This window comes from Budorcas taxicolor, chromosome X, assembly GCF_023091745.1.
Source record: "Budorcas taxicolor isolate Tak-1 chromosome X, Takin1.1, whole genome shotgun sequence".
Taxonomy (NCBI): domain Eukaryota; kingdom Metazoa; phylum Chordata; class Mammalia; order Artiodactyla; family Bovidae; genus Budorcas; species Budorcas taxicolor.
In genome coordinates, this window is record NC_068935.1 from 92,230,886 (window position 1) to 92,258,348 (window position 27,463).

Here is a 27,463-nt window from a genome sequence, read left to right on the forward strand (position 1 = left end):
TCATCATCTTTTAGCTTTGTTCGTAGCGATGCTTCCTAAGGCCCACTTGGCTTCATATTCCAGGATGTCCAGCTCTAGGTGAGTGTTAGTAATCACACCTTTGTGATTATCTGGGTCATGAAGAGCTTTTCTGTACATTCTTCTGTGTATTCTTCCACCTCTTCTTAATATCTTTGGCTTCTGTTAGGTCCATACCATTTCTGTCCTTTACCGAGCCCATCTTTGCATGAAATGTTCCCTTGGTACCTCTAATTTTCTTGAAGAGATCTCTAGTCTTTCCCATTCTGTTGTTTTCCTCTATTTCTTTGCACTGATCACTGAGGAAGGCTTTCTTATCTCTCCTTGCTATTCTTTGGAACTCTGCATTCAAATGGGTCTATCTTTCCTTTTCTCCTTTGCTTTTCACTTCCTTACTTTTCACAGCTATTTGTAAGGCCTCCTCAGACAGCCATTTTTCTTTTTTGCATTTCTTTTTCTTGGGGATGGTCTTGATTCCTGTCTCCTGTACAATGTCACGAGCCTCTGTCCATAGTTCATCAGGCACTCTATCAGATGTAGTCCCTTAAATCTATTTCTCACTTCCACTGTGTAGTCATAAGGGATTTGATTTAGGTTATATCTTAATGGAAAAAGTCAGTTTTTATTCCAATCCCAAAGAAAGGTAATGCCAAAGAATGCTCAAACTACCGCACAATTGCACTCATCTCACATACTAGTAAAGTAATGCTCAAAATTCTCCTAGCCAGGCCTCAGCAATACATGAACTATGAACTTCTAGATGTTCAAGCTGGTTTTAGAAAAGGCAGAGGAACCAGAAATCAAACTGCCAACATCCACTGGATCATAGAAAAAGCAAGAGAGTTCCAGAAAAACATCTATTTCTACTTTATTGACTATGCCAAAGCCTTTGACTGTGTGGATCACAATAAACTGTGGAAAATTCTTCAAGAGATGGGAATCCCAAACCACCTGACCCGCCTCTTGAGAAATCTGTATGCAGGTCAGGAAGCAACAGTTACAACTGGACATGGAACAACAGACTGGTTCCAAATAGGAAAAGGAGTACGTCAAGGCTGTATATTGTCACCCTGCTTATTTAACTTATTTGCAGAGTACATCATGAGAAACGCTGGGCTGGAGAAAGCACAGGCTGGAATCAAGATTGCTGGGAGAAATATCAATAACCTCAGATATGCAGATAATACCCCCGTTATCACAGAAAGTGAAGAAGAACTAATAAGAGCCTGTTGATGAAAGTGAAAGAGGAAAGTGAAAAAGTTGGCTTAAAGCTCAACATTCAGAAAACTAAGATCATGGCATCTGGTTCCATCACTTCATGGGAAATAGATGGGGAAACAGTGGAAACAGTGTCAGACTTTATTTTTCTGGGCTCCAAAGTCACTGCAGATGGTCATTGCAGCCATGAAATTAAAAGACCCTTGCTCCTTGGAAGGAAAGTTATTACCAACCTAGACAGCATATTAAAAAGCAGAGACATTACTTTGCCAACAAAGGTCCATCTAGTCAAGGCTATGGTTTTTTCAGTAGTCATGTATGGATATGAGAGTTGGACTATAAAGAAAGCTGAGTGCAGAAGAATTGATGCTTTTGAACTGTGGTGTTGGAGAAGACTCTTGAGAGTCCCTTGGATTGCAAGGAGATCCAACCAGTCCATCCTAAAGGAGATCAGTCCTGGGTGCTCATTGGAGGGACTGATGTTGAAGCTGAAACTCCAATACTTTGGCCACCTGATGCGACGAGCTGACTCATTTGAAAAGACCCTGGTGCTGGGAAAGATTGAGGGCCGGAGGAGAAGTGGACGACAGAGGATGAGATGGTTGGATGGCATCACTGACACAATGAACATGGGTTTGGGTGGACTCCAGGATTTGATGATGGACAGGGAGACCTGGCGTGCTGTGGTTCATGGGGTCACAAAGAGTTGGACATGACTGAGCAACTGAACTGAACTGAATGTTCTTTCTTAATCAGACATGTACAAATGCCAGAGCTTGGAATAGGAAAAATTAGGCTCCAGAAACATAAGAGCCTAAGCTGGTCCTTTTTCCTATAAGCACACACAAGCTTGTGGTAAGAGATGGATAAAAACTTAATTTAAAATGAAATAAGAGGTAGGAATAAGCTGCTGCAAAAGCCCTAAAGGAGCAGAAGCCTTTCTAGTAGAATTAGAGAAAGAATCACAGAGGAAGGTAAAGTCTGACCTGGATTAAATAAAACAAGGAACTTGAAGGCTATTGAAGGAGAGGTAGATGAAGTCCAGAAATCAGCACTCTAGGCAGTTGATGTATGCTCACAGCAAAGTGCTCTATCTTACTAGGTTTTAGTAGAGTGACATGAGGGACATTAAGGGCTTGTTGTCTAAAAGGAACAGGGCTGAGTAGCAGAGATAATGATTTGAAGAGGTGTCAGGCATATCATTCTCAGTTCTACAGTCTGTATTTTAAAGTATGTCTCAAGGTTCTACAGATTTGAGGAAATTTCATCATAGTTGAAAAATGATTAAAATGTTAGATGGAATCCATATATTTAATTTCACTCTTTCCCAAAGTTAAAAAAAAAAACCAGAGCAAATGGATTTTTAAGTCATAAACTCACAAGGATAGACAGAATAAAGTCAACAGCAACAACAAACATTTTGGACATTTGGGGATTCGAAAACAGATAATAACTGGGAAAGGTGAGCCAGGGAAAGCTGAGAATCATTCTCATTTATCCTGAATAACACTCATAATACATAGGAACTAGCCATACCAGGCACTTATACAAGTGGGTAAAGTCAAAAGAGATGACTAAAGTAAGGAAGACTAAGTGAAAGGGTTTTCAGAAGTAGTTAGGTATTAGGTTCCCATCTCTCACCCTCCATTCCACATCTTTGGGTGATTGCTTCTCCCCTATTCAAAAAGTCTAAAATTTTGTTCTCTGGAAAGGGTAAAAGAGGATCTCTGGACTAGGGAACACCAGGCACAGTTGAAGGTATGGCTATCAGGTGAAAAACAAGAAGATTATATGGCCATATGCATGCTGAACGCCATACACAGAAACTGCCAGCACTCTTCCCCACTTGGCTACCAAAATGCACCAATGACCACATCCTTATCCTCCAGGCAGGATACTGAAAGATAATTCTCTGGAGAATCTGGCCAATTCAAGAAGAAAGACACAGAAATATTTACATCGGATGTTCCCTGATTACTGGCCCACCCAGATGCCTGAAAGTAGAGGTTAACAAGTCTGACCTTCCCAGACTCAGCTCTCATAAACTCATAGGGAATTTTGAGCCAGACTATAACCAAGAGGCTCTGTTCAGCTTACCCCTCCTGGGTATCTTCACCAAACAGTAACTTCAGTAACCAGCTAGGTATGTGCTGGGCACTCTAGTTTTCAAAACAAAATAATATATATTATTTAGGTACACTATAATGAAAAGCAAAGGAAAGTGTAACACAAAAGGATAGATCCATGGCTGATTCATGTCGATGTATGGTGAAAACCACCACAACACTGTAAAGTAAGTAGCCTCCAATTAAAATAAATAAAATAATTCTTTAAATAGTCAGGGTAGATATTATCTATAGTGATGAGGGAGGGGAATGCAAGTAGGAGGGGCACACAGATAACTTCTAAGGTACCAGTAGTGTTCCATTTCTTAACAAAAGTAGAGTTTTACTATTCTTTATACTATACATACAAATTTAATATACTCAGCTGCATAGATATATTTCACAATAAAATTTCAATTTAAATAAAGAAAATGAGAGAAAAGAAAGCAATCAGAAAGAGAAAGGATGCAACTCTGATACTGTAACGGGAGGGGAGGCTGGGGATAGGATTCACTTACCATTTCATATGCTACTTCCTCAGGTGTATCTGTTTCTAAATTGAAACTGAATTCAATAGCTTCATTATCTTTATGTTTGCCTTTCAATTTTTTAGGGTCCTCAACCCAGAGTCTTAAAGCCAGGGATGAATTTGAGCAATCATCTTCCTCTGCCAACTCCACTCTTAGTCCTGTATCCTCCGCAAAAAATGCGTGGTTTAGTAGGTCCCTTATAGACAACCTAATAAACAATATACAAACCTGTTATCAATTCTTCCAATCACAAAAAAGATATAGAACACTTAATCAGTAAAAAAATCAGTCAAAGCAACAAGTTTATTTAAAATTTTCTATTTACTAAACCATTAATTTGTCTTAATATAAAAGACAAATCTTATATTCAATTATTATTACCAAGGATGCAAACAAACCTCGATTAACATGCATTTGTAGTGATCTTAATTAAGGACCATTAACAGTAACATATCCAGATACTGAAGTTTAACATACCTAAACATATACCTAGAGATAATTTGAAAAGTGCTGCAGTACGTTAGATGGATTCAGTATCTTCCCTAAATCACTGGCTTAAGTCACTAAAACTCTAACAATGGACTGTCAGCAAGGAAACTAAAAACTCTTCCAGATATATACACTCTAAAGTAAATTAGCAATTCAAACGTTTTTTAACAGAATTTATAAACAGAACTCATTAACTCAATTAACAGTAATCTAGTCCTTTGACTGTGTGGATCACAATAACCTGTGGAAAATTCTTCAAGAGATGGGAATACCAGACCACCTGACCTGCCTCTTGAGAAACCTGTATACACGTCAGGAAGCAATAGTTAGAACCGGACATGGAACAACAGACTGGTTCCAAATAGGAAAAGGAGTACGTCAAGGCTATATACTATCACTCTGCTTATTTAACTTATTTGCAGAGTACATCATGAGAAACTCTGGGCTGGAAGAAGCACAAGCTGGAATCAAGATTGCCAGGAGAAATATCAATAACCTCAGATATGCAGATGACACCACCCTTATGGCAGAAAGTAAAGAGGAACTCAAAAGCCTCTTGATGAAAGTGAAAAAGGAGAGTGAAAAAGTTGGCTTAAAGCTCAACATTCAGAAAATGAAGATCATGGCATCTGGTCCCAGCACTTCATGGGAAATAGATGGGGAAACAGTGCAAACAGTGTCAGACTTTATTTTTCTGGGCTCCAAAATCACTGCAGATGGTGACTGCAGCCATGCAATTAAAAGACGTTTACTCCTTGGAAGAAAAGTTATGACCAACCTAGATAGCATATTGAAAAGCAGAGACATTACTTTGCCAACAAAGGTCTGTCTAGTCAAGGCTATGGTTTTTCCAGTGGTCATGTATGGATGTGAGAGTTGGACTGTGAAGAAAGCTGAGCACCAAAGAATTGATGCTTTTGAACTGTAATGTTAGAGAAGACTCTTGACAGTCCCTTGGACTGCAAGGAGATCCAACCAGTCCATTCTAAAGGAGATCAGCCCTGGGTGTTCTTTGGGAGAAATGATGCTAAAGCTGAAACTCCAGTACTTTGGCCACCTCATGCAAAGAGTTGACTCACTGGAAAAGACTCTGATGCTGGGAGCAACTGGGGGCAGGAGGAGAAGGGGATGACAGAGGATGAGATGGCTGGATGGCATTACCGACTTGACGGACGTGAGTCTGAGTGAACTCCGGGAGTTGGTAATGGACAGGCAGGCCTGGCATGCTGCGATTCATGGGGCTACAAACAGTCGGACACGACTGAGCAACTGAACTGAACTGAACTGAGTCAGTGTACTTCATTCACTCTTTAGAGAATGCTATGTGTGAAGCTAATTTAGTTCAGCAAAGTCATACAGTTTTCTTGAAGTATTTAAGGCCAGTGTCCTAGGCCAAAGTATACACATAATGGATACAACTCCAACCTAATATTAGGGATTAATCTAATATTAGGTTAATATTAGGTTAAGAGAAGAAAAAAAAGACAGAGGTTCAAAATTTTTTTATAAGCTGGGAAAGGCAATTTCCCTTTCTTTGACCAACTTCTAAAATAGAGAAATAATATCTATATTACAGGCCAGTGAGAGCTAAAACTGATATATTCCATAATGTCTATGTGGAAAGCCCCTCCTGTACTATTTAAAATAGAAGTTATGCAAACCTAGACAGCATATTAGAAAGTAGAGACATTACTTTGTTGACAAAGGTCCGTCTAGTCAAAGCTATGGTTTTTCCAGTAGTCATGTATGGATATGAGAGTTGGACCATAAAGAAAGCTGAGTGCCAAAGAATTGATGCTTTTAAAGTGTGGTGTTGGAGAAGACTCTTGAGAGTGCCTTGGACTGCAAGGAGATCAAACCAGTCAATCCTAAAGTAAATCAGTCCTGAATATTCATTTGAAGGACTGATGCTGAAGCTGAAGCTTCAATACTTTGGCCACCTAATGTGAATAACTGACTCACTGGAAAAGACCCAGATGCTGGGAAAGACTGAAGGCGGGAGGAGAAGGGATGATAGAGGATGAGATGGTTGGAAGGTATCACTGACTTGATGGATATGAGTTTGAGCAAGCTCCAGGAGTTGGTGATGGACAGGGACGCCTGGCATGCTGCAGTCCATGGGGTCACAAAGAGTCAGACACAACTGAGTGACTGAACTGAGACTGAACTGAAAGCATGTTGACAGCATGGTATCCTGTAAGTTGAGGATTTTCAACCTTCTACACTTTAGTGATCAAGAGATAAACATTTAACTAAGACAGTTTTTATGAAAAGATTATGCTTGCTCAGACTAATTAGTCTTAAGGCTGAGGCGAGATGTGTTTAAGAAGGTACAATTAAGTTAAGCATTCTGGTTCTCAATGAACGTTTTGCCTAGATATTTTTACTATGGAATAATCACTGCAATAACAGCAGATAGTATCATTCATTAAATATTTATTACTCTGTTAGGTATTTTATACTCATTATCTTTTTAATCATCAAAATAATACCTATTTTGAGGAACACCTAAGTAACTTGCTCAAGATCACACTGGCTAAGTGTGACTCCAGATATGAATCTTCCGCTGTTGAAGCCTAGGCTCCTAGGCTCTTTCCAAAACACTAATGTGCCATGAACCTTTTTTGAATATTTCAGTGTTCTTTGGTAATAGGTCATAATTAAAATGCTGTATTAAAAACAACCAGAAACCAAACTAAAACAGCTACTTCAACACAGTAGTTTTAGCATAGCTTAAAAAAAAAAGCATGCCTAAACTCCTATAATTCAAAAACAATAAAACAACTCAAATTTTTTCTAAAGGCAAAGGACTTCAATAGATAATTCACCAAAGAAAATATACAAATACTTATAAGCACATGAAAGGATACTCAACATTATTAGTCCTTAAGGAAATGGAAATCAAAACCAAAATGAGATAGCACTTTACACCCACTAAGATGGATATTACCAAAAAACAGTTGGTGCAGATGTTAAGAAACTGGAGCCATCATACATTGCTGGAAGGAATGCAAACTGATGCAGCCATTGTGGAAAAAAATTTGGTGCTTCTTCAAAAAAATTAAACAGATTATTACCATATGATTCAGTAATTCTACTCTTAGGTACATACCAAAAAGAACTGAAAGCAGACATTCAAGAAGATACTTGTTCACCAATATTCATGCTGCATTATTCACAATAGCTAAAAGGTAGAAATAACTCAAGTATCTATCAACAGATGAATGGATAAACAAAATGGTGTATGCATGAGAGCACAAAAAGACAAATATTATATGACACAAAAGGACAAGTATTATGATTCCCCTTGTAGGAGGTACCTACAAAAGGGTAGAGACAAAGTAGAATAGAGATTGGCAGGGGGTGAGGGGAAAGGGAATGGGTAGTTAACTATTTAATGGGCATAGAGTTTCTGTTTGGGATGATGAGAAACTTCTGGAAATAGTGGTGATGATTGTACAACAATGTGAATGTGCATAATGCCACTGAATTGTACATTTAAGAATGATTAATATGGTAAATCCTAGGTTATTTATATTTTACCATAATTAAAATATACAGATATAGCCTGTTGGTACAAACACAAAGAATGTTGTATAATAAAGCTATAATTAAACAGGCTTACTCTTTTTTAATATAAATGTATTTATTTTAATTGGAGGCTAATTACTTTACAATATTGTATTGGTTTTGCCATACATCAACATGAATCTGCCACAGGTATACACGTGTTACCCATCCTGAACCCCCCTCCCTCCTCCCTCCCCGTACCATCCCTCTGGGTCATCTCAGTGCACCAGCCCCAAGCATCCAGTATCATGCATCTAAGCTGGACTAGTGATTCGTTTCATATATGATATTATACATGTTTCAATGCCTTTCTCCCAAATCATCCCACCCTCTCCCTCTCCCACAGAGTCCAAAAGACTGTTCTATACATCTGTGTCTCTTTTGCTGTCTCACATACAGGGTTATCGTTACCATCTTTCTAAATTCCACATATATGCATTAGTGTACTGTATTGGTGTTTTTCTTTCCGGCTTGCTTCACTCTGTATAATAGGCTCCGGTTTCATCCACCTCATTAGAACTGATTCAAATGTATTCTTTTTAATGGCTGAGTAATACTCCATTGTGTATATGTACCACAGCTTTCTTATCCATTCATCTGCTGATGGACATCCAGGTTGCTTCCATGTCCTGGCTATTATAAACAGTGCTGTGATAAACATTGGGGTACATGTGTCTCTTTCAATTCAAACAGGCTTTATCTTAGTGGCTTTTTATATTTTCAAATATGCAACAGTAAGCTTAGATAACTAATAAAAATGGGAGAAAGTCAGTGAAATGCTGGTGGAAATAATTTCTATAAAAGATCTATAATCTAATTTAATCATAATCAACTGGAGATAAAACACTAATCTACCAATTTTAGTAAGCAACTGTCCAAAGCTCAAATTAAAGGGAAAAGCTAAAACTAAAATTAATTGTGAGAAAAATATACATTGTGACACAAATAAATTTAGAATTACTATTTCTTGAAAAAAATAGCCCTGTCAGCTTTACCATTTTCATGACACAAGAACACATGGACAAATTAAAAAAAAAAAAAAAACAGCTAGTGAGTTGATGGTTAAATTTTTCTTAAACTATCATAAAAAACCATTTAAGTACTTATGTGAAGTTGACAATGCAGAAACTCTCCACTATCTATCAACTGTTAGAAGAAAGTTTACCTGAGAGGGAACTGTTAAACTGATGGCTAAAAGTGATGAATACAATAAAGTGTGCAATAATACAGTTCACTATAGACAGTGTGGTTTGGCTTCCACTCAAAAGTCATACCCAGCATGATTCAAAGGTCAAAAAAGACCCAAAGCAAGGTAAGAGAAAAATTCATCCATTAGTTATGTCTTTTCACTATACATGCACCCACCTTTCAGATTTGTTTTGACGAATACATCCCTCGATGATTTCTTTCACTTCAGGATCAGTGACTTTATCAAAACTGGCTGGTTTTATACCCTGGAAGAGGAAAAATGGTTTCTAGTCACAAATTAAGCAATTGAAACCCCAGGCCAACATTACACTTAGTAAAATAATGATTTTTTAAACACTAAACCACATTCAAACCTTAAATGAAATAAATATATATACACAATATAAGTTTAACAACTTTTTGACAAGGATTTTGTCACCATTCTACAAACAACAGTGAAAAACTGTAAACAATCTAAATCTTTAATAACATTAGTAATATTATATAAACTGTGTGATATACATATAAATACAAATGCTAATAAACAAAAATATTCTCACAGTAATTAAAACAATGGTGAATTCTCATACTACAACATTAAACAGAAAAAACACAGGATTTCAAAATGTACATACCATATAACCCCAATTAGTAAAATATAATAAATAAGTATTTCTTAGAATCAGAAAAATCAATGTTATTTAAAAAAACACTTTCAGAAATTCTAAATAAGGAATTATCTACTGCCAACATATCAAATCAGTACTTCAAAGTCTTCTAGAATGGCTAGAAACAATCAATAAATATACATATAAAATATATATATTTTGCTATATGCATAAACTTTTAAGAAATCTATATTGCTTTTATCCTTAAACAATATCAAAATATTGAGAGAACCCTAAGCTAATTATCAGGTTCTAGGAATTCAATATCAAATTAATGAGGTCCATATAATTCAAAATGTTTTTATAATAACTGTGCTTGCTGCCTAAACCTGTTATTTTACTTTCTATCACCCCTAATTTATGAGTTTTAGATTTAAAAAATAATACAAGATTGCTGCCATTACTTAATAGAAAATTCCAAATTAAGCTACAAGCAGAAAGGTATAATAGAATAATTATCACAAAATGAGGCAATCTAAGATTTCATTCTGGGTCTGTCACACTACCTTACAGTATATAGAATCAGAAAGCCAAATATCATATCCCAGATAAATCTGGTGAGATTAGGAGTTAATTTGGGCCTCAAATTCAAGAAGCTTTAGTAGAGATGGAAATCTGAATTGTGATATTGCATTTTTGTGACTTTATTATAAAAGAATAAAGTTACCAATAAAGAATGGAGTTTTTAATTCTTATAGAAAATACCCTCATTGACCTCTCCATTGATCTCTTAACTACTCCCTGCTGCTGCTGCTGCTGCTAAGTCACTACAGTCGTGTCCGACTCTGTGACACCCCATAGATGGCAGCCCACCAGGCTTCCCCGTTCCTGGGATTCTCCAGGCAAGAACACTGGACTGGGTTGCCATTTCCTTCTTCAATGCATGAAAGTGAAAAGTGAAAGTGAATTCGCTCAGTCGTGTCCGACTCTTAGCGACCCCATGGACTGCAGCTCACCAGGCTCCTCCGTCCATGGGATTTTCCAGGCAAAAGTACTGGAGTGGGGTGCCATTGCCATCTCCGAACTACTCCCTAGGGCTAGATAATTATTGCTTTTCTCTGCTCCTAGGGGAAAATAATTGGGGAGCTGAAACTTACAAAATCAAGTACAGACTCTTCTATTTGTGGCCCAAATTAAAAGGGCATGGAGAAGGCAATGGCACCCCACTCCAGTACTCTTGCCTGGAAAATCCCATGGACGGAGGAGCCTGGTGAGCTGCAGTCCATGGGGTCGCTAAGAGTCGGACACGACTGAGCGAATTCACTTTGACTTTTCACTTTCAGGCACTGGAGAAGGAAATGGCAACCCACTCCAGTGTTCTTGCCTGGAGAATCCCAGGGACAGGGAAGCCTGGTGGGCTGCCGTCTATGGGGTCGCACAGAGTCGGACACGACTGTAGTGACTTAGCAGCAGCAGCAGCAGCCTCATTATTTATCTGAAACACGTGAACAATCTCTTTTGCAGCCTACTTTGAGCTACCCAACTGAACATGAAAGAGATCTATTTTGAACAATCCTAACACTTTGTTTCTATCTCCCCTAAGTTCCTTCTATACTCTAATCCTCTTATTTTTGTAGTCATTTTTGAGTTTATATCATTGCCCTGATAAAAATGTAAACTCTTTGTAGGTGGTAAACACGTCTTACTCACATTCCTTGTAATTTCTAATGTAAAAAATTACTCATAGCAGTGACTATCATTTAATAATTAGGCTTTTAGAACTAGAAAAAGTCTTCAAAACATTTAGCCAATCTTTATTATTTAGCTTTGGGAAATAACATCCATCTAATAAATAAAAAGATCAGTTTTCATTCCAATTCCAAAGAAAGGCAATGCAAGAAGGTTCAAACTACCACACAATTGTACTCATCTCACACGCTACTAAAGAAATGCTCAAGATTCTCCAAGCCAGGCTTCAACAGTACATGAACCATGAACTTCAAGACGTTCAAGGTGGACTTAGAAAAGGCAGAGGAACCAGGTATCAAATTGTCAACATCAGCAGGATCATTGAAAAACCAAGAGAGTTCCACAAAAACATCTACTTCTGCTTTATTGACTATACTAAAGCCTTTGACTGTGTGAACCACAAAAAACTCTGGAAAATTCTTAAAGAGATGGGAATACCAGACCACCTCACCTGCCTCTTGAGAAATCTGTATGCAGGGCAAGAAGCAATAGTTAGAACTGGACAAGGAACAACAGACTGGATCCAAATATGGAAAGGAATATGTTAAGGCTGTATATTATCACTCTGCTCATTTAACTTATATGCAGAGTACATCATGAGAAACACTGGGCTGGATGAAGCACAAGCTGGAATCAAGACTGCTGGGAGAAATATCAATAACCTCAGATATGCACATGACACCACCCTTATGGCCGAAAGCAAAGAACTAAAGAGCCTGTTGATGAAAGTGAAAGAGGAGAGTGAAAAAGTTGGCTTAAAACTCAACATTCAGAGACTGGACTCGGAAGACAGCAGAGGAATAGGACAGGGAGACCACATTCTCCCCAACAAATTCATCAAAAGAACATTTGAATGCTGGGCAAATTCCACAAAACAAGTTCTCAATGCTGGCAGAGGACATCAGGCACCCAGAAAGGCAGCCCATTGTCGTTGAAAGGAGGTAGGAAAAAATATAAAAGATAAAAAGAGAGGCAAAACAGGAAGGGATGGAGACCCATCCCAGGAAGGGAGTCTTAAAAGAGGAGAAGTTTCCAAACTGTCCCACCTGAGGAGAGTGCGATGGCCAAGCACCTGGTTGCCTGAGCTGCTCGGACCTGGGAAGGGCACAAAACACAGACCCAGCTGAGTCTGTGCCTTTGTGGAGTATGCAAGAACCTGAACCTGAGCAGCTTAGACCTCAGAAGTGCACACAACCCAGGGCACGCCTCAGACAGTTCTCCAGCAGAGCAACCTAGAGCCTGAGAAGTTTAAACTGGGAAAGCGCACACACCATGAGCAGGGGGAAAACCCAGTGCAGCCGAGACACTGCGAGCACTCCCCACACACACCAGCGATATTTGTTTGCAGTGTTCCTCCCTCCCCACAGCACAAATGAACAAGTGAGCCTAAATAAGTGACCACCTTCGTTCCCTTGTGTCAGGGTGGAAATTAGAAACTGAAAAGACCAGCAAACAGAAGAAGCTAAAATAAACAGAGGGAACCACTTTGGAAGTGACAGGTGCAACAGATTAAAACCCTGTAGTTAGCACCGACTACACTGGAAGGGGCCTATAGATCTTGAGAAGTATAAGCTGGATCAAGGAACTACCTGAAATTGAACTGACCCCACATTGCCCGCAACAGCCCCAGAGAAATTCCTAGATATATTTTTACTATAATCATTTTTAAATTCTTTAAAAAGTTTTTTTTAATTTTTAAGTCATTACTGCTCTAATTTTCATTTTTATAACCTACTATTACCTTGCAAAAAAAGACCCTATTTTTAAAGCAAATTTCATACATATATTTTATAATTTTTGTGACTTTGTTTTTTTTTTAATATTGTATTTTTGAGAGTCTAACCTCTACTCTAGATTTTTAATCTTTCCTTTCTGTTATTTGTTATCAATTTTGTATCTTTAAGAACCCAATCTTCAGTACCCATTTTTACTTGGGAGTGCAATTACTGGCTTGATTGCTCTCTCCCCCTTTTGACTCTCCTTTTTCTCCACCAGGTCGCCTCTATCTCCTCCCTCCCCCTTCTCTTCTCTACCTTCCTCTGTGAATCTCTTTGTGTTCCAGACAGTGGAGAACACTTAGGGAACTGATTACTGGTTGGATCTGTCTCTCTCCTCTTGATTCCACCTTTTCTCCTCCTGGTCACCTCTGTCTCCTTCCTCCCTCTTCTCTTCTCTGTGTAAATCCATGAACCTCTCTGAGGGGTCCAGACTGTGGAGAGCACATAGGGAATTGATTACTGTCTAGCTTGCTCTCTCCCCTTTTCATTCCCCCTCTTCTCCTCGTGGTCACCTCTCCCTCCTCCCTCTACTCTTCTCCATGTAACTCTGTGAGCCTCTCCAGGTGTCCCTCACTGTGGAGAATCTTTTCATCATTAACCTAGATGTTTTATCATCGGTGCTGTATAGATGGAGAAGTCTTGAAGCTACTGTAAGAATCAGACTGAAAACCAGAGACAGGAGGCTTAAGCCCAAAACCTGAGAATACCAGGGAACTCCTGACTCCAGGGAACATTAATTGATAAGAGCTCATCAAAAGCCTCCATACCTACTCTGAAACCAAGCACCACCCAAGGGCCAACAAGTTCCAGAGCAAGACATACCATGCAAATTCTCCAGCAACGCAGGAACATAGCCCTGAGCTTCAATATACAGGCTGCCCAAAGTCACACTAAACCCACAGACATCTCAAAACTCACTACTGGACACTTCATTGCACTCCAGAGAGAAGAAATCCAGATCCAACCACCAGAACACCGGTGCAAGCTTCCCTAACCAGGAAACCTTGACAAGCCACCTGTCTAACCCCAACCATAGGGAGCAACCTCCACAATAAAGAGGAACCACAAACTGCCAGCACATACAAAGGCCACCCCAAACACGGCAATCTAAACAAGATGAAAATGCAGACAAATACTCAGCAAGTAAAAGAACATGATAAATGCCCACCAAACCAAACAAAAGAGGAGGAAATAGGGAATCTACCTGAAAAATAATCCAGAATAATGATAGTAAAAAGTGATCCAACATTTTGAAAACAAAATGGAGTTACATATAAATAGCCTGGAGACAAGGACTGAGAAGATGCAAGAAATGTTTAACAAGGACCTACAAGAAATAAAAAAGAGTCAATCAATAATGAATAATGCAATAAATGAGATCAAAAACACTCTGGAGGGAACCAAAAGTAGAATAACAGAGGCAGAAGATAAGTGAGGTAAAGTTAAGTGAGGTAGGAGATAGAATGGTGGAAATAAATGAAACAGACAGGAAAAATGAAAAAAGAATTAAAAGAAAGGAGGACAACTTCAGAGACCTCTGGGACAATGTTAAATGCCCCAATATGAGAATCATAGAAGTCCCAGAAGAAGAAGACAAAAAGAAAGGCCATGAGAAAACACTTTAGGACATAATTATTGAAAACTTCCCTAAAATGGGGAAGGAAATAGTCACCCAAGTCCAAGAAACCCAGAGAGTTCCAACACGGTAAACCCAAGGCAAAACATCCCAAGACACATATTAGTCAAATTAACAAGATCAACCACAAAGAACAAATATTAAAAGCAGCAAGGGAAAAACAACAAATCACACACAAGGGGAAACCCATTAGGATAACAGCTGATCTTTCAATAGCAACTCTTCAGGCCAGAAGAGAATGGCAGGACATACTTAAAGTGATGAAAGAGAAAAACCTACACCCAGATTACTGTACACAGCAAGCATCTCATTCAAATATGAAGGAGAAATCAAAAGCTTTACAGACAAGCAAAATGTGAGAGAATTCAGCACCACCAAACCAGCATTCCAACAAATGCTAAAGGTTCTTCTCCAGACAGGAAACACAGAAAGGGTGTATAAACTCGAACCCAAAACAACAAAGTAAATGGCAATGGGATCATACTTATGAATAATTACCTTAAATGTAAATGGGTTCAATGCCCCAACCAAAAGACAAAGACTGGTTGCTGCTGCTGCTAAGTTGCTTCAGTCGTGTCCGACTCTGTGACCCCACAGACGGCAGCCCACCAGGCTTCCCCATCCCTGGGATTCTCCAAGCAAGAACACTGGAGTGGGTTGCCATTTCCTTCTCCAATGCATGAAAGTGAAAAGTGAAAGTGAAGTCACTCAGTCGTGTCCAACTCTTAGCAACCCCATGGAGAGCAGCCTACCAGGCTCCTCCGTCCATGAGAATTTCCAGGCAAGAGTATTGGAGTGGGGTGCCAGTGCCTTCTCCAAAAGACTGGCTGAATGGATACAAAGACAAGACCCGTATATATGCTGTCTACAAGAGACCCACCTCAAAACAAGGAACACATACAGACTGAAAGTGAAGGGCTGGAAAAAGATATTCCATGCAAATAGAGACCAAAAGAAAGAAGGATTACAAATACTCATACCAGATAAAATAGACTTTAAATAGAGGCTGTGAAAAAAGACAAAGAAGAACACTACATAATGATCAAAGGATCAATCCAAGAAGATATAACAATTATAAATATATATGCACCCAACATAGGAGCACCGCAATATGTAAGACAAATGCTAACAAAAGGGGAAATTAACAATAACACAATAATAGTGGGAGACTTTAATACCCCACTCACACCTATGGATAGATCAACTAAACAAAATTAACAAGGAAACACAAACTTTAAATGATACAATAGACCAGTTAGACCTAATTGATATCTATAGGACATTTCACCCCAAAACAATGAATTTCACCTTTTTCTCAAGCGCACATGGAACCTTCTCCAGGACAGATCACATCCTGGGCCATAAATCTAGCCTTGGTAAATTCAAAACAACTGAAATCATTCCAAGCATCTTTCTGACCACAACGCAGTAAGATTAGATTGCAATTACAGGAGAAAAACTATTAAAAATTCCAACATATGGAGGCTGAACAACACGCTTCTGAATAACCAACAAATCACAGAAGAAATCAAAAAGGAAATAAAAATATGCACAGAAATGAATGAAAATGAAAACACAACAACCCCAAACCTGTGGGACACTGTAAAATCAGTGCTAAGGGGAAGGTTCATGGCACTACAGGCTTACCTCAAGAAACAAGAAAAAAGTCAACTAAATAACCTAACTCTATACCTAAAGCAACTGGAAAAGGAAGAAATGAAGAACCCCAGGGTTAGTAGAAGGAAAGAAATCTTAAAAATTAGCGCAGAAATAAATGCAAAAGAAACAAAAGAGGCCATAGCAAAAGTCAACAAAGCCAAAATCTGGTTCTTCGAGAAGATAAATAAAATTGAAAAACCAACAAATCGCCAGTCTATGTCTGATGCAGGATACAGCATGCTTGGGGCTGGTGCATGGGGATGACCCAGAGAGATGTTATGGGGAGGGAGGTGGGAGGGGGGGTTCATGTTTGGGAACGCATGTACACCCGTGGTGGATTCATGTCAATGTATGGCAAAACCAATACAGTATTGTAAAGTAAAATAAAGTAAAAATAAAAATTAAAAAAAGAAAAACCACTAGCCAGACTCATGAAGAAACAAAGGGAGAAAAATCAAATCAATAAAATAGGAAATGAAACTGGAGAGATCACAACAGACAACACAGAAATACAAAGGATCATAAGAGACTACTATCAGCAACTATATGCCAATAAAATGGACAACTTGGAGGAAATGGACAAATTCTTAGAAAAGTACAACTTTCCAAAACTGAACCAGGAAGAAATAGAAAATCTTAACAGACCCATCACAAGCACTGGAAATCGAAACTGTAATCAGTAATCTTCCAGCAAACAAAAACCCAGGACCAGACAGCTTCACAGCTGAATTGCACCAAAAATTTAGAGAAGAGCTAACACCGATCCTACTCAAACTATTTGAGAAAATTGCAGCAGAAGGCAAACTTTCAAACTCATTCTATGAGGCCAACACCATCCTAACACCAAAACCTGACAAAAACGCCACAAAAAAAGAAAACTACAGGCCAATATCACTGATGAACATAGATGCAAAAACCCTTAACAAAATTCTACCAAACAGAATCCAACAACATATTAAAAAGATCATACATCATGACCAAGTGGGCGTTATCCCAGGGATGCAAGGATTCTCGAATATCCAGAAATCAATCAATGTAACACACCACATTAACAAATTGAAAGATAAAAAACATATGGTTATTTCAATAGATGCAGAGAAAGCCTCTGACAAAATTCAACATCCATTTATGATAAAACCCTCCAGAAAGCAGGAATAGAAGGAACATACCTCAACATAATAAAAGCTATATATGACAAACCCACAGCAAACATTATCCTCAATGGTGAAAAATTGAAAGCATTTCCCCTAAAGTCAGGAACATGGGTGCCCACTCTCACCACTACTATTCAACAGTGTTTTGGAAGTTTTTGCCACAGCAATCAGAGCAGAAAAAGAAATAATAGGAATCCAGACTGGAAAAGAAGAAGTAAAACTCTCACTGTTTGCAGATGACATGATCCTCTACGTAGAAAACCCTAAAGACTCCACCAGAAAATTGCTAGAGCTATTCAATGAATATAGTAAAGTTGCAGGATATAAAATTAACACACAGAAATCCTTTACATTCCTATACACTAACAAAGAAAATAGAGAAATTAAGGAAACAATTCCATTCACCATTCCAATGAAAAGAATAAAATACTTAGGAATACATCTACCTAAAGAAACAAAAGACCTATATATAGAAAACTATAAAACACTGATGAAAGAAATCAAAAAGGATACAAATAGATGGAGAAATATATCATATTCATGAATTGGAAGAATCAATATAGTGAAAATGAGTATACTACCCAAAGCAATCTATAGATTCAGTCCAATCCCTATCAAGCTCCCAATGGTATTTTTCAGAGAACTAGAACAAATAATTTCACAATTTGTATGGAAATACAAAAAAACTCCAATAGCCAAAGCAATCTTGAGAAAGAAGAATGGAACTGGAGGAATCAACCTGCCTGACTTCAGGCTCTACTACAAAGCCACAGTCATCAAGACAGTATGGTACTGGCACAAAGACAGAAATATAGATCAATGGAACAAAATAGAAAGCCCAGAGATAAATCCCCGGATCTATCAACACCTTACCTTTGACAAAGGAGGCAAGAATATACAATGGAGAAAAGACAATCTCTTTAACAAGTGATGCTGGGAAAACTGGTCAACCACTTGTAAAAGAATGAAACTAGAACACTTTCTAACATCATGAAGTGAAGTGAAGTGAAGTGAAGTGAAGTCACTCAGTCGTGTCCGACTCTTTGCGACCCCATGGACTGTAGCCCACCAAGCTCCTCTGTCCATGGGATTCTCCAGGCAAGAGTACTGGAGTGGGTTGCCATTTCCTTCTCCAGGGGATCTTCCCGACCCAGAGATCCAACCCAGGTCTCCTGCATTGTGGGCAGACGCTTTAACCTCTGAGCCACCATACACAAAAGTAAACTCAAAGTGGATTAAAGATCTAAATGTAAGACCAGAAACTATAAAACTCCTAGAGGAAGACATAGGCAAAACACTCTCCAACATAAATCACAGCAGGATCCGCTATGACCCACCTCCCAGAGTAATAGAAATAAAAGCAAAAATAAATAAATGGGACCCGATTAAACTTAAAAGTTTTTGCACAACGAAGGAAACTATAAGCAAGGTGAAAAGACAGCCTTCAGAATGGGAGAAAATAATAGCAAACGAAGCAACTGACAAAGAATTAATCTCAAAAATATACAAGCAGCTCATGCAGCTCAATTCCAGAAAAATAAACGACCCAATTAAAAAATGGGCCAAAGAACTAAACAGACGTTTCTCCAAAAAAGACATACAGATGGTTAACAAAGACTTGAAAAGATGCTCAACATCACTCATTATCAGAGAAATGCAAATCAAAGCCACAAGGAGGTACCGTCTCACACCAGTCAGAATGGCTGCTATCCAAAAGTCTACAAACAATAAATGCTGGAGAGGGTATGGAGAAAAGGGAACCCTCTTACACTGTTGGTGAGAATGTAAACTAGTACAGCCACTATGGAGAACAGTGTGCAGATTCCTTAAAAAACTGGAAATAGAACTGCCATATGACCCAGCAATCCCACTGCTGGGTATACACACTGAGGAAACCAGAACTGAAAGAGACATGTATACCCCAATGTTCATTGCATCACTGTTTATAATAGCCAGGACATGGAAGCAACCTAGATGTCCATCAGCAGATGAATAGATAAGAAAGCTCTGGTACATATACACACTGGAATATCACTCAGCCATTAAAAAGAATACATTTGAATCAGTTCTAACGAGTTGGATGAAACTAGAGCCTATTATACAGAGTGAAGTAAGCCAGAAAGAAAAACTTCAATACAGTATACTAACGAATATATACGGAATTTAGAAAGATGGTAACAATGACCCTATATGTGAGACAGCAAAAGAGACACAGATGTATAGAACAGTCTTTTGGACTCTGTAGGAAAAGGCGAGGGTGGGATGATTTGAGAGAATAGCACTGAAACATGTATTTTATCATATGTGAAACAGATCGCCAGTCCAGGTTTGATGCATGAGACAGGGTGCTCAGGGCTGGTGCACTGGGATGACCCAGAGGGATGGGATGAGGAGGGAGGTGTGAGGGGGGTTCAGGATGGGCAACACATGTACATCCATGGCTGATTCATGTCAATGTATGGCAAAACCACCACAATGTTATAAAGTAATTAATCTCAAATTAAAATAAGTTAAAAAGAAAAACTCAACATTCAGAAGGCTAAGATCATGGCATTTGGTCCCATCACTTCATGGCAAATAGATGGGGAAACAGTGGAAACAGTGGCTGTCTTTATTTTCTTGGGCTCCAAATTCACTGCAGATGGTGACTGCAGCCATGAAATTAAAAAATGCTTGCTCCTTGGAAGAAAAGTTATGACCAACCTAGATAGTATATTCAAAAGCAGAGACATTACTTTGCCAACAAAGGTCCACCTAGTCAAACCTATGGTTTTTACAGTAGTCATATATGTATGGGAGAGTTGAACTCTAAAGAAACCTGAGCGCCAAAGAGTTGATGCTTTTGAACTGTGGTGTTGGAGAAGACTCTTGAGAGTCCCTTGGACTGCAAGGAGATCCAACCAGTCCATCCTAAAGGAAATCAGTTGAATATTCATTGGAAGGACTGATTCTGAAGCTGTAACTCCAATACTCTGGACACCTGATGTGAAGAACTGACTCACTGGAATAGACCCTGATGCTGGGAAAGATTGAAAGCAGGAGGAGAAGGGGATGACATAGGATGAGATGGTTGGATGGCATCATAAACTCAGTGGACATGAGTTTGAGTAAACTCCAGGAGTTGGAGATGGACAGGGAGGCCTGGCGTGCTGCAGCCCATGGGGTCACAAAGAGTCGGACTCAACTGAGCGACTGAACTGAACTGAATAAATATCCAAAAATTCTTCACAAAGAAATGGATATAGATAATATATCTGTACATGTTCCCCAAATATACTAATATAGAGCATTTTATATGACCCCATTTGAGTATGAGTACATAGCATAAATCTAAAGCTTGTTTCATTACAATTATGCTAAATTTAGCACTATTTAGACAGAACTAAACCAAAGTTAGGTTTTACTAAGTTGACTTTTGGTTGACTTTACCATGAAATGTGGCAATTTGTGAAGTAAAAAGAATAAAGTTATACTTACACTAGTTACTTTACGGTATATTTGAGCTGCATTCTGGCATTCAGAATAAGGGTACTCTGAAGTAGCCATTTCCAGCATACACATTCCAAAAGCATAGACATCCACAGATTCATCATAGTGCTCTTCATACATCTCTGGGGCCATAAACTCAGGAGTACCTACAAAATACCACAACCACATATTTTTAAGAAAAATGTAGAGAATTCCCTGGCAGTCCAGTTTTTAGGACTCTGTGCTCTCACTGCCTAGGGCCCAGGTTCAATCTCTGGTCAGGGAACTAAGATCACCCAAGTCATGTACTGTAGACAAAAAAAATCTATGCCAAGATCACATTCCCTTTGCCATAAGGATTACTTGAGATAATTTCTGTTCCCTAAAAGCAAAAATACAAAAATACATATATATATACACACACACACACACATATACCCCCCCACATATATATATATATATATATATATACATACATATATATATATATATATATATATATATATATATATATATATATAATGTCCTTAATTTTCCATACTGATAAAGGACAGTTGCAATGCTCATAGGTAATGATTACCAAAATCTGTTTTTCTTTCTATCCTTTGTTTTAGTTATTTAAAACTTTTGAAGTAGTACATCCTCTTTATAAGTCCTCAGAATTTTTCAATATTATTAAATACATCACAAAAGAAATACACTGGGATGTCTCTGAAATCAGTCAATATAGAATAGATATTTCAAACTAAACTCACATTCTAGGCCAGGGGCCAGTAAACTTCTCTATAAACGGTCAAACAGTAAATATTTCAGGCTTTGCAGTCCATATGGGTTCTGTCACAACTAATTAACTCTGACACTGTAGTGCAAAAGCAGCCATACACAATATGTAAATGAATGGGTGTTGCTGTGTTCCAACAAAACATTTTTTACAAAAATAGGCAGGGAAGTTCAATTTGGCCCACAGGCTGTGGTTTGCTGATTCCTGTTCTAGAAATATACAGTTTAAAAAAAAATCTTCCTTTACACAATCAATAAACTATGAAATGTTAATCACCAATGACACTTTTAGCAAATGATGTACGCATTAAGGTGGCTAGTCCTAGATCACCAATCTTCACAGATCCAGTGGGTCCCGTGATGAAAATATTGTCACACTTCAGATCCCGGTGAATAATAGGAGGAGTCCTAGTGTGCAAGAACTGCAACCCCTTTAAAATCTGCCTGCACCAGCTCCTTAAGACCTTTGGTTTCATTACTTTAAATCGTTTTAAGTACCTGCACAAAGAAACAAAAGATCACATGTAAACAAACATACCTAGCTTATTGTATAAGTACATTATGGTAAATCACATAAGCCAGCCAATACAGTATGTATTATGATTGCGATCATTGAGTTATTTTTTATTGTCTAACAAAATATCTTAAAATATAAAGCCTCAAAGTACACCCCCCCCACACACAGAAAAAATACATACTACATATAACAGTCACAAATAAGTGGCTGTATCATCAGATGAAATGCTCTAGTCAGAAACAAAACAATAGACTATAATTATATAGCATTGCTCACTAGACATTTGAACCTGCCACATCCCCACTCTTTCATCCTCTACAAAATGACATTATCTCTATAATGATTTCTAATTGTTAAGTTCAATGATATGCCACAAACATTAACTTTTCGACACTGTATTTTCTAACAAACTTCATTAACACCCTAATTTTTTAACCTGCCCTGAAACAGTCACTAGATTCAGATTCTACCAATTCTTTAACCATGTAATGTTACTTTGCAAACAACTTTTGTGACTATTGAAAATTATTTCCAAATAAAACTCCATTGGCACTATCAGGGTCAACTTACGTTTTTAAGGTTCCTGATGTCATAAGTTCCGTCACTAATACAATACATTTCTTTCCTTTTAATATAGACTCCCAGGAATCATAAAATCGAACTATATTGGGATGTTGGAGACCCTTTAACATCTCTGCTTCTTCCTTGAACCTTTGCTGCTCGGCTTTGGTTAATTTCCGGTCCTAAAATGGAAGATCAAGTTCCAAATTAAAGTCTAGAAATTGTCTTGCACATTTATAATACCACTCAAATGAGTATTTATGCATATATATATGTATCTCTATTCACCTGTCAATCCTTTTCTCAGTACCTATAAAATCACTGATATTCTTTGTTAGGTATTTGCTCTGACTCCTCTCATAGAGCAAAATGCCGCAGTTGTTTGTTGTATTTGTTGTTGTTGTTTAGTTGCTAAGTCATGTCCAACTCTTTTGTGACCCCATGGACTGCAGCCTGCCATGCTCCTCTGCCCATGGGATTTCCCAGGCAAGAATACTGGAGTGAGTTGTCATTTCCTCTTCCAGGGGATCTTCCTGACCCAGTAATCAAACTCACATCTGCATTGCAGGTGGATTCTTGACCACCCACTCACCAGGGAAGCGCTGTTTGTTGTATACTTTAAACTGATACATTGTTATATGTCAATTATAGTGCAACAAAATTGGAAAAATAAATAATAAAATTTCTTTTGCTGGAAAAGAAAAATAGTATCTCAAAGTGAGAAAAAGTAATAATCAAAACCAGTCCAGTCTGATTCCAAATTGGGAAAAGAGTATGTCAAGGCTGTATATTGTCACCCTGCTTATTTAACTTATATGCAGAGTACATCATGAGAAACGCTGGGCTGGATGAAGCACAAGCTGGAATCAAAATTGCTGGGAGAAATATCAATAAACTCAGATATGCAGATGATACCACTCTAATGGCAAAAAAAAAAAAAAAAAAGAGAGAGAGAGACAGAGAGAGAGAAACTAAAGAACCTCTTGATGAAGGTGAAAGAACAGAGTGAAAAAGCTGGCTTAAAACTCAACATTCAAAAAACTAAGATCATGGCATCCAGTCCCATCATTTCATAGCAAATAGATGGGGAAACAATGGAAACAGTGATAGACTTAATTTTCTTGGTCTCCAAAATCACTGCAGACAGTGACTGCAGCCATGAAATTAAGACGCTTCCTCCTTTGAAGGAAAGCTAAGACAAACCTAGACAGCGTATTAAAAAGCAGAGATATCACTTTGCCAACAAAGGTCCGTATAGTCAAAGATATGGTGTTTCCAGTAGTTATGTACAGATTTGAGAGTTGGACCATAAAGAAGGCCAAGTGCCAAAGAATTGATGATTCTGAATTGTAGTGCTGGAGAAGACTCTTGAGAGTCCCTTGAACAGCAAGGAGATCAAACTCATCAATTCTAAAGGAAATCAACCCCAAATACTCATTGAAGGACTGATACTGAAGCTCCAATACTTTGGCCATCTGATGTGAAGAGAAGACTCGTCAGAAAAGATCCTGATGCTGGGAAAGATTGAGGGCAGGAGGAGAAGGCATCAGAGCATCAGATGTCTGGATGACATCACTGACTCAATGGACATGAGTTTGAGCAAACTCCTGGAGATAGTGAAGGACAGGGAAGCTTGGCATGCTGCAGTCCATGGGACCACAAAGAGTCGGACATGACTTAGCAACTGAACAACAACAATAATCAAAACAGATGATAAAAAAACTTTCCCCTAAGAAATCTCCGAATTTCCACATCTAAGGATCTATAATGTCAGGGAAGGAATGACGGAATGTTAGACACCTAGATATTTATTCTGGTTAAATATCTGAATTGGCAACATATTTCCAGACAGAAGTATAAGGTTACCAACCAGTAAAAGACATTCAAACAGGCATTGGACCTGTAATTTGCCACATTAAATACTAGAAGGCAAACGAGCAATATTTATAGAATTCTGAGGGATGACTGTGACTCTCAAATTCTGAACCCAGACAAGCTATCAATCAAGTTTACAAGGGAAAAATACACACATTTCCATGAAAACAAGGACATAGGAAGTATACCACATCATTTACCAATCCTGAAAATAGTACTCAAAGAATTAAATGTGGCCAAATAATATCATTAGAAAAAGAGGGTGTGGCATGTCATAAATAGTAAGAAACTTTCAATAATGCTTTTTTAAAAAGAAGCTTAAGTAACTGTGGCTAATATGGTTGGCAATATTTTCTAAACAGTAATTAAAACTGAAGATATATACAGCTGACCTTTGAACAACACAAATTTGAACTGCACGGATCCACTTATACCTGGATTTTTTTTCAATAAATATTACAGCACTACATGATACACTGTTCATTGAATCCTTGGATGTGGAACTGCAGATATGGAGAGTCAACTAAAAAATTATCATGAATTTTCAACTGCTTAGGGCTGGCACCCCTCACCCACACATTGTTCAAAGGCCAACTGTAATGCAAAATGATAAATCTGGAATTACTTCATTAAAATCTAATAGAGCAGGAAAAATAAAAACAATTTCTATCTTCTGAAAGGGAGAGGAGAGAAAGGAGTGATAGAACTATTTTAAGTTTTGATGTCAATAGATAATCAAATTATGTTAGTTAAAAATGTAGGTATGATTTCCATTTCAAGATGGTTGACAACATATTAATTCCCATCCCTTCTTACACCCCACCAAAACGACAAAAGAAATATATAAATAAATCCACAGTAGTACTTTAAATGTGAGATGGGTTCAAACTAAAGATTTTTTAAAGATAAAAAATATATACTCTAATAGAATGCAGTTTTATGAAACTCATGAGAGTATAAGAAATGGTAATTTGATAAAAGTAAAAGACTTCTGTTAAAAAATGGTTTTATAAAGACTTCATAGTAACCCTAGGTAAGCAGCACAGCCACAGCTCTGACAATTTCATTTTTGGTTACTTTACTCATATTATTCCTTGATGTGAAAATACGTAAAAGGAGAGTCAGTTGCAGCATGGTTTGTAATTGTGAAAAATTAAAAATAATCACACGAAGAAGGCAATGGCACCACACTCCAGTACTCTTGCCTGGAAAATCCCATGGATAGAGGAGCCTGGTAGGCTGCAGTCCAGGGGTTGCTAAGAGTCGGACATGACTGAGTAACTTCACTTTCACTTTTCACTTTCATGCATGGGAGAAGGAAATGGCAACCCACTTGAGTGTTCTTGCCTGGAGAATCCCAGGGACAGGGGAGTCTGGTGGGCTGCCGTCTACGGGGTCGCACAGAGTCAGACACGACTGAAGTGACTTAGCAGCAGCAGCAGAAATAATCACGATGTCAGTAACAAAGTCTATTATATGCCAAGCACTGTCCTAAACTTTTTTGTATATTAATTAACACTTTTAGTCCCTACAACAACCCTTAGTGATAGTCACTAATACTGTCATTACCATTTTGCAAATAAAGAAACTGAGGTTAAGACGGTTAAGTAATTTGTCCAGGATCAAATGGGTTATATATATATAGAATGCTAAACTTGGCTATAAACAAATTTAACAGTTAAACAAATAAGCTAGATCTATGTGTAGTAATGTGGATAGATCTCCTAAGGCCTACTGTTGAGTGAAAAAAAAATCTGAAAGAAATTTATAACACCTTGTACATAAAAGAAGGGGTTTTCTTGGTGGCTCAGTGGTAAAAAATCCACCTGCCACTAAAAATAGTTTTATGTTTTACTTTTTAGGTCTATGAAGTTGAAGTGAAGTTGTTCAGTTGTGTCCGACTCTGTGATCCCACTGACTGTAGCCTACCAGGTTCCTCCATCCATGGAATTTTCTGGGCAAGAGTACTGGAGTGGGTTGCCATTTCCTTCTCCAGGGGACCTTCCTGACCCAGGGATCGAATCCAGGTCTCCCAAATTGCAGGCAGACACTTTACCCTCTGAGCCATGAGGGAAGCCCCTTTTAGGTCTATAATTTGAGTTATTTAGGGCTATAATTTGAGTTAAAATTTTGTGATGTGTGAGAGTTAGGTCAAGGTTCGTTTTTTTGAATATGTATGTCCAGCACCTTTTGTTGAAAAAACCATCCTTCCTATGTTCAATCACCACTGCACCATTTTTCTTTCTAAAATCACTTGACCACATCTGTTTGGGTCTATTTCTGAACTCTATTCTGTTCCACTGATCTATCTGTGTATCTACCTTTTTGCCAATATCATACATGTATTATTACTACACCTTTAGAGTAAGTCTGGAAATCAGTTAACATGAATTATTCAAACTCGTTCTTTATCAAAATTGTTTTAGCTATTCTATTATCCTTGCCTTTGTATATTAGGGTGTTTTTTTTTTTTTTTTTTGGCTGTACTGGGTCTTTATTGCTGTGTGCAGGCCTTCTCTAGTTGTGGCATGTGGGGGCTACTACTCTCTAGTTGTGGTGT

At 38.1% G+C, this 27,463-nt stretch overlaps 1 protein-coding gene across 1 annotated transcript in view; it reads right to left on the reverse strand.

Moving 5' to 3' along the window:
- The window catches only part of WNK3 (WNK lysine deficient protein kinase 3), a 171,267-nt gene that overhangs the window by 122,182 nt on the left and 21,622 nt on the right, over window positions 1-27,463 (reverse strand). The window contains exons 2-6 of the mRNA XM_052663618.1: window positions 23,038-23,210; window positions 22,228-22,448; window positions 21,180-21,337; window positions 9,296-9,384; window positions 3,860-4,079 (exon numbers count right to left, since the gene is read on the reverse strand). Of these exons, the coding sequence (XP_052519578.1) occupies window positions 3,860-4,079; window positions 9,296-9,384; window positions 21,180-21,337; window positions 22,228-22,448; window positions 23,038-23,210 (861 nt within the window). The remainder of the gene's footprint in view (window positions 1-3,859; window positions 4,080-9,295; window positions 9,385-21,179; window positions 21,338-22,227; window positions 22,449-23,037; window positions 23,211-27,463) is intronic.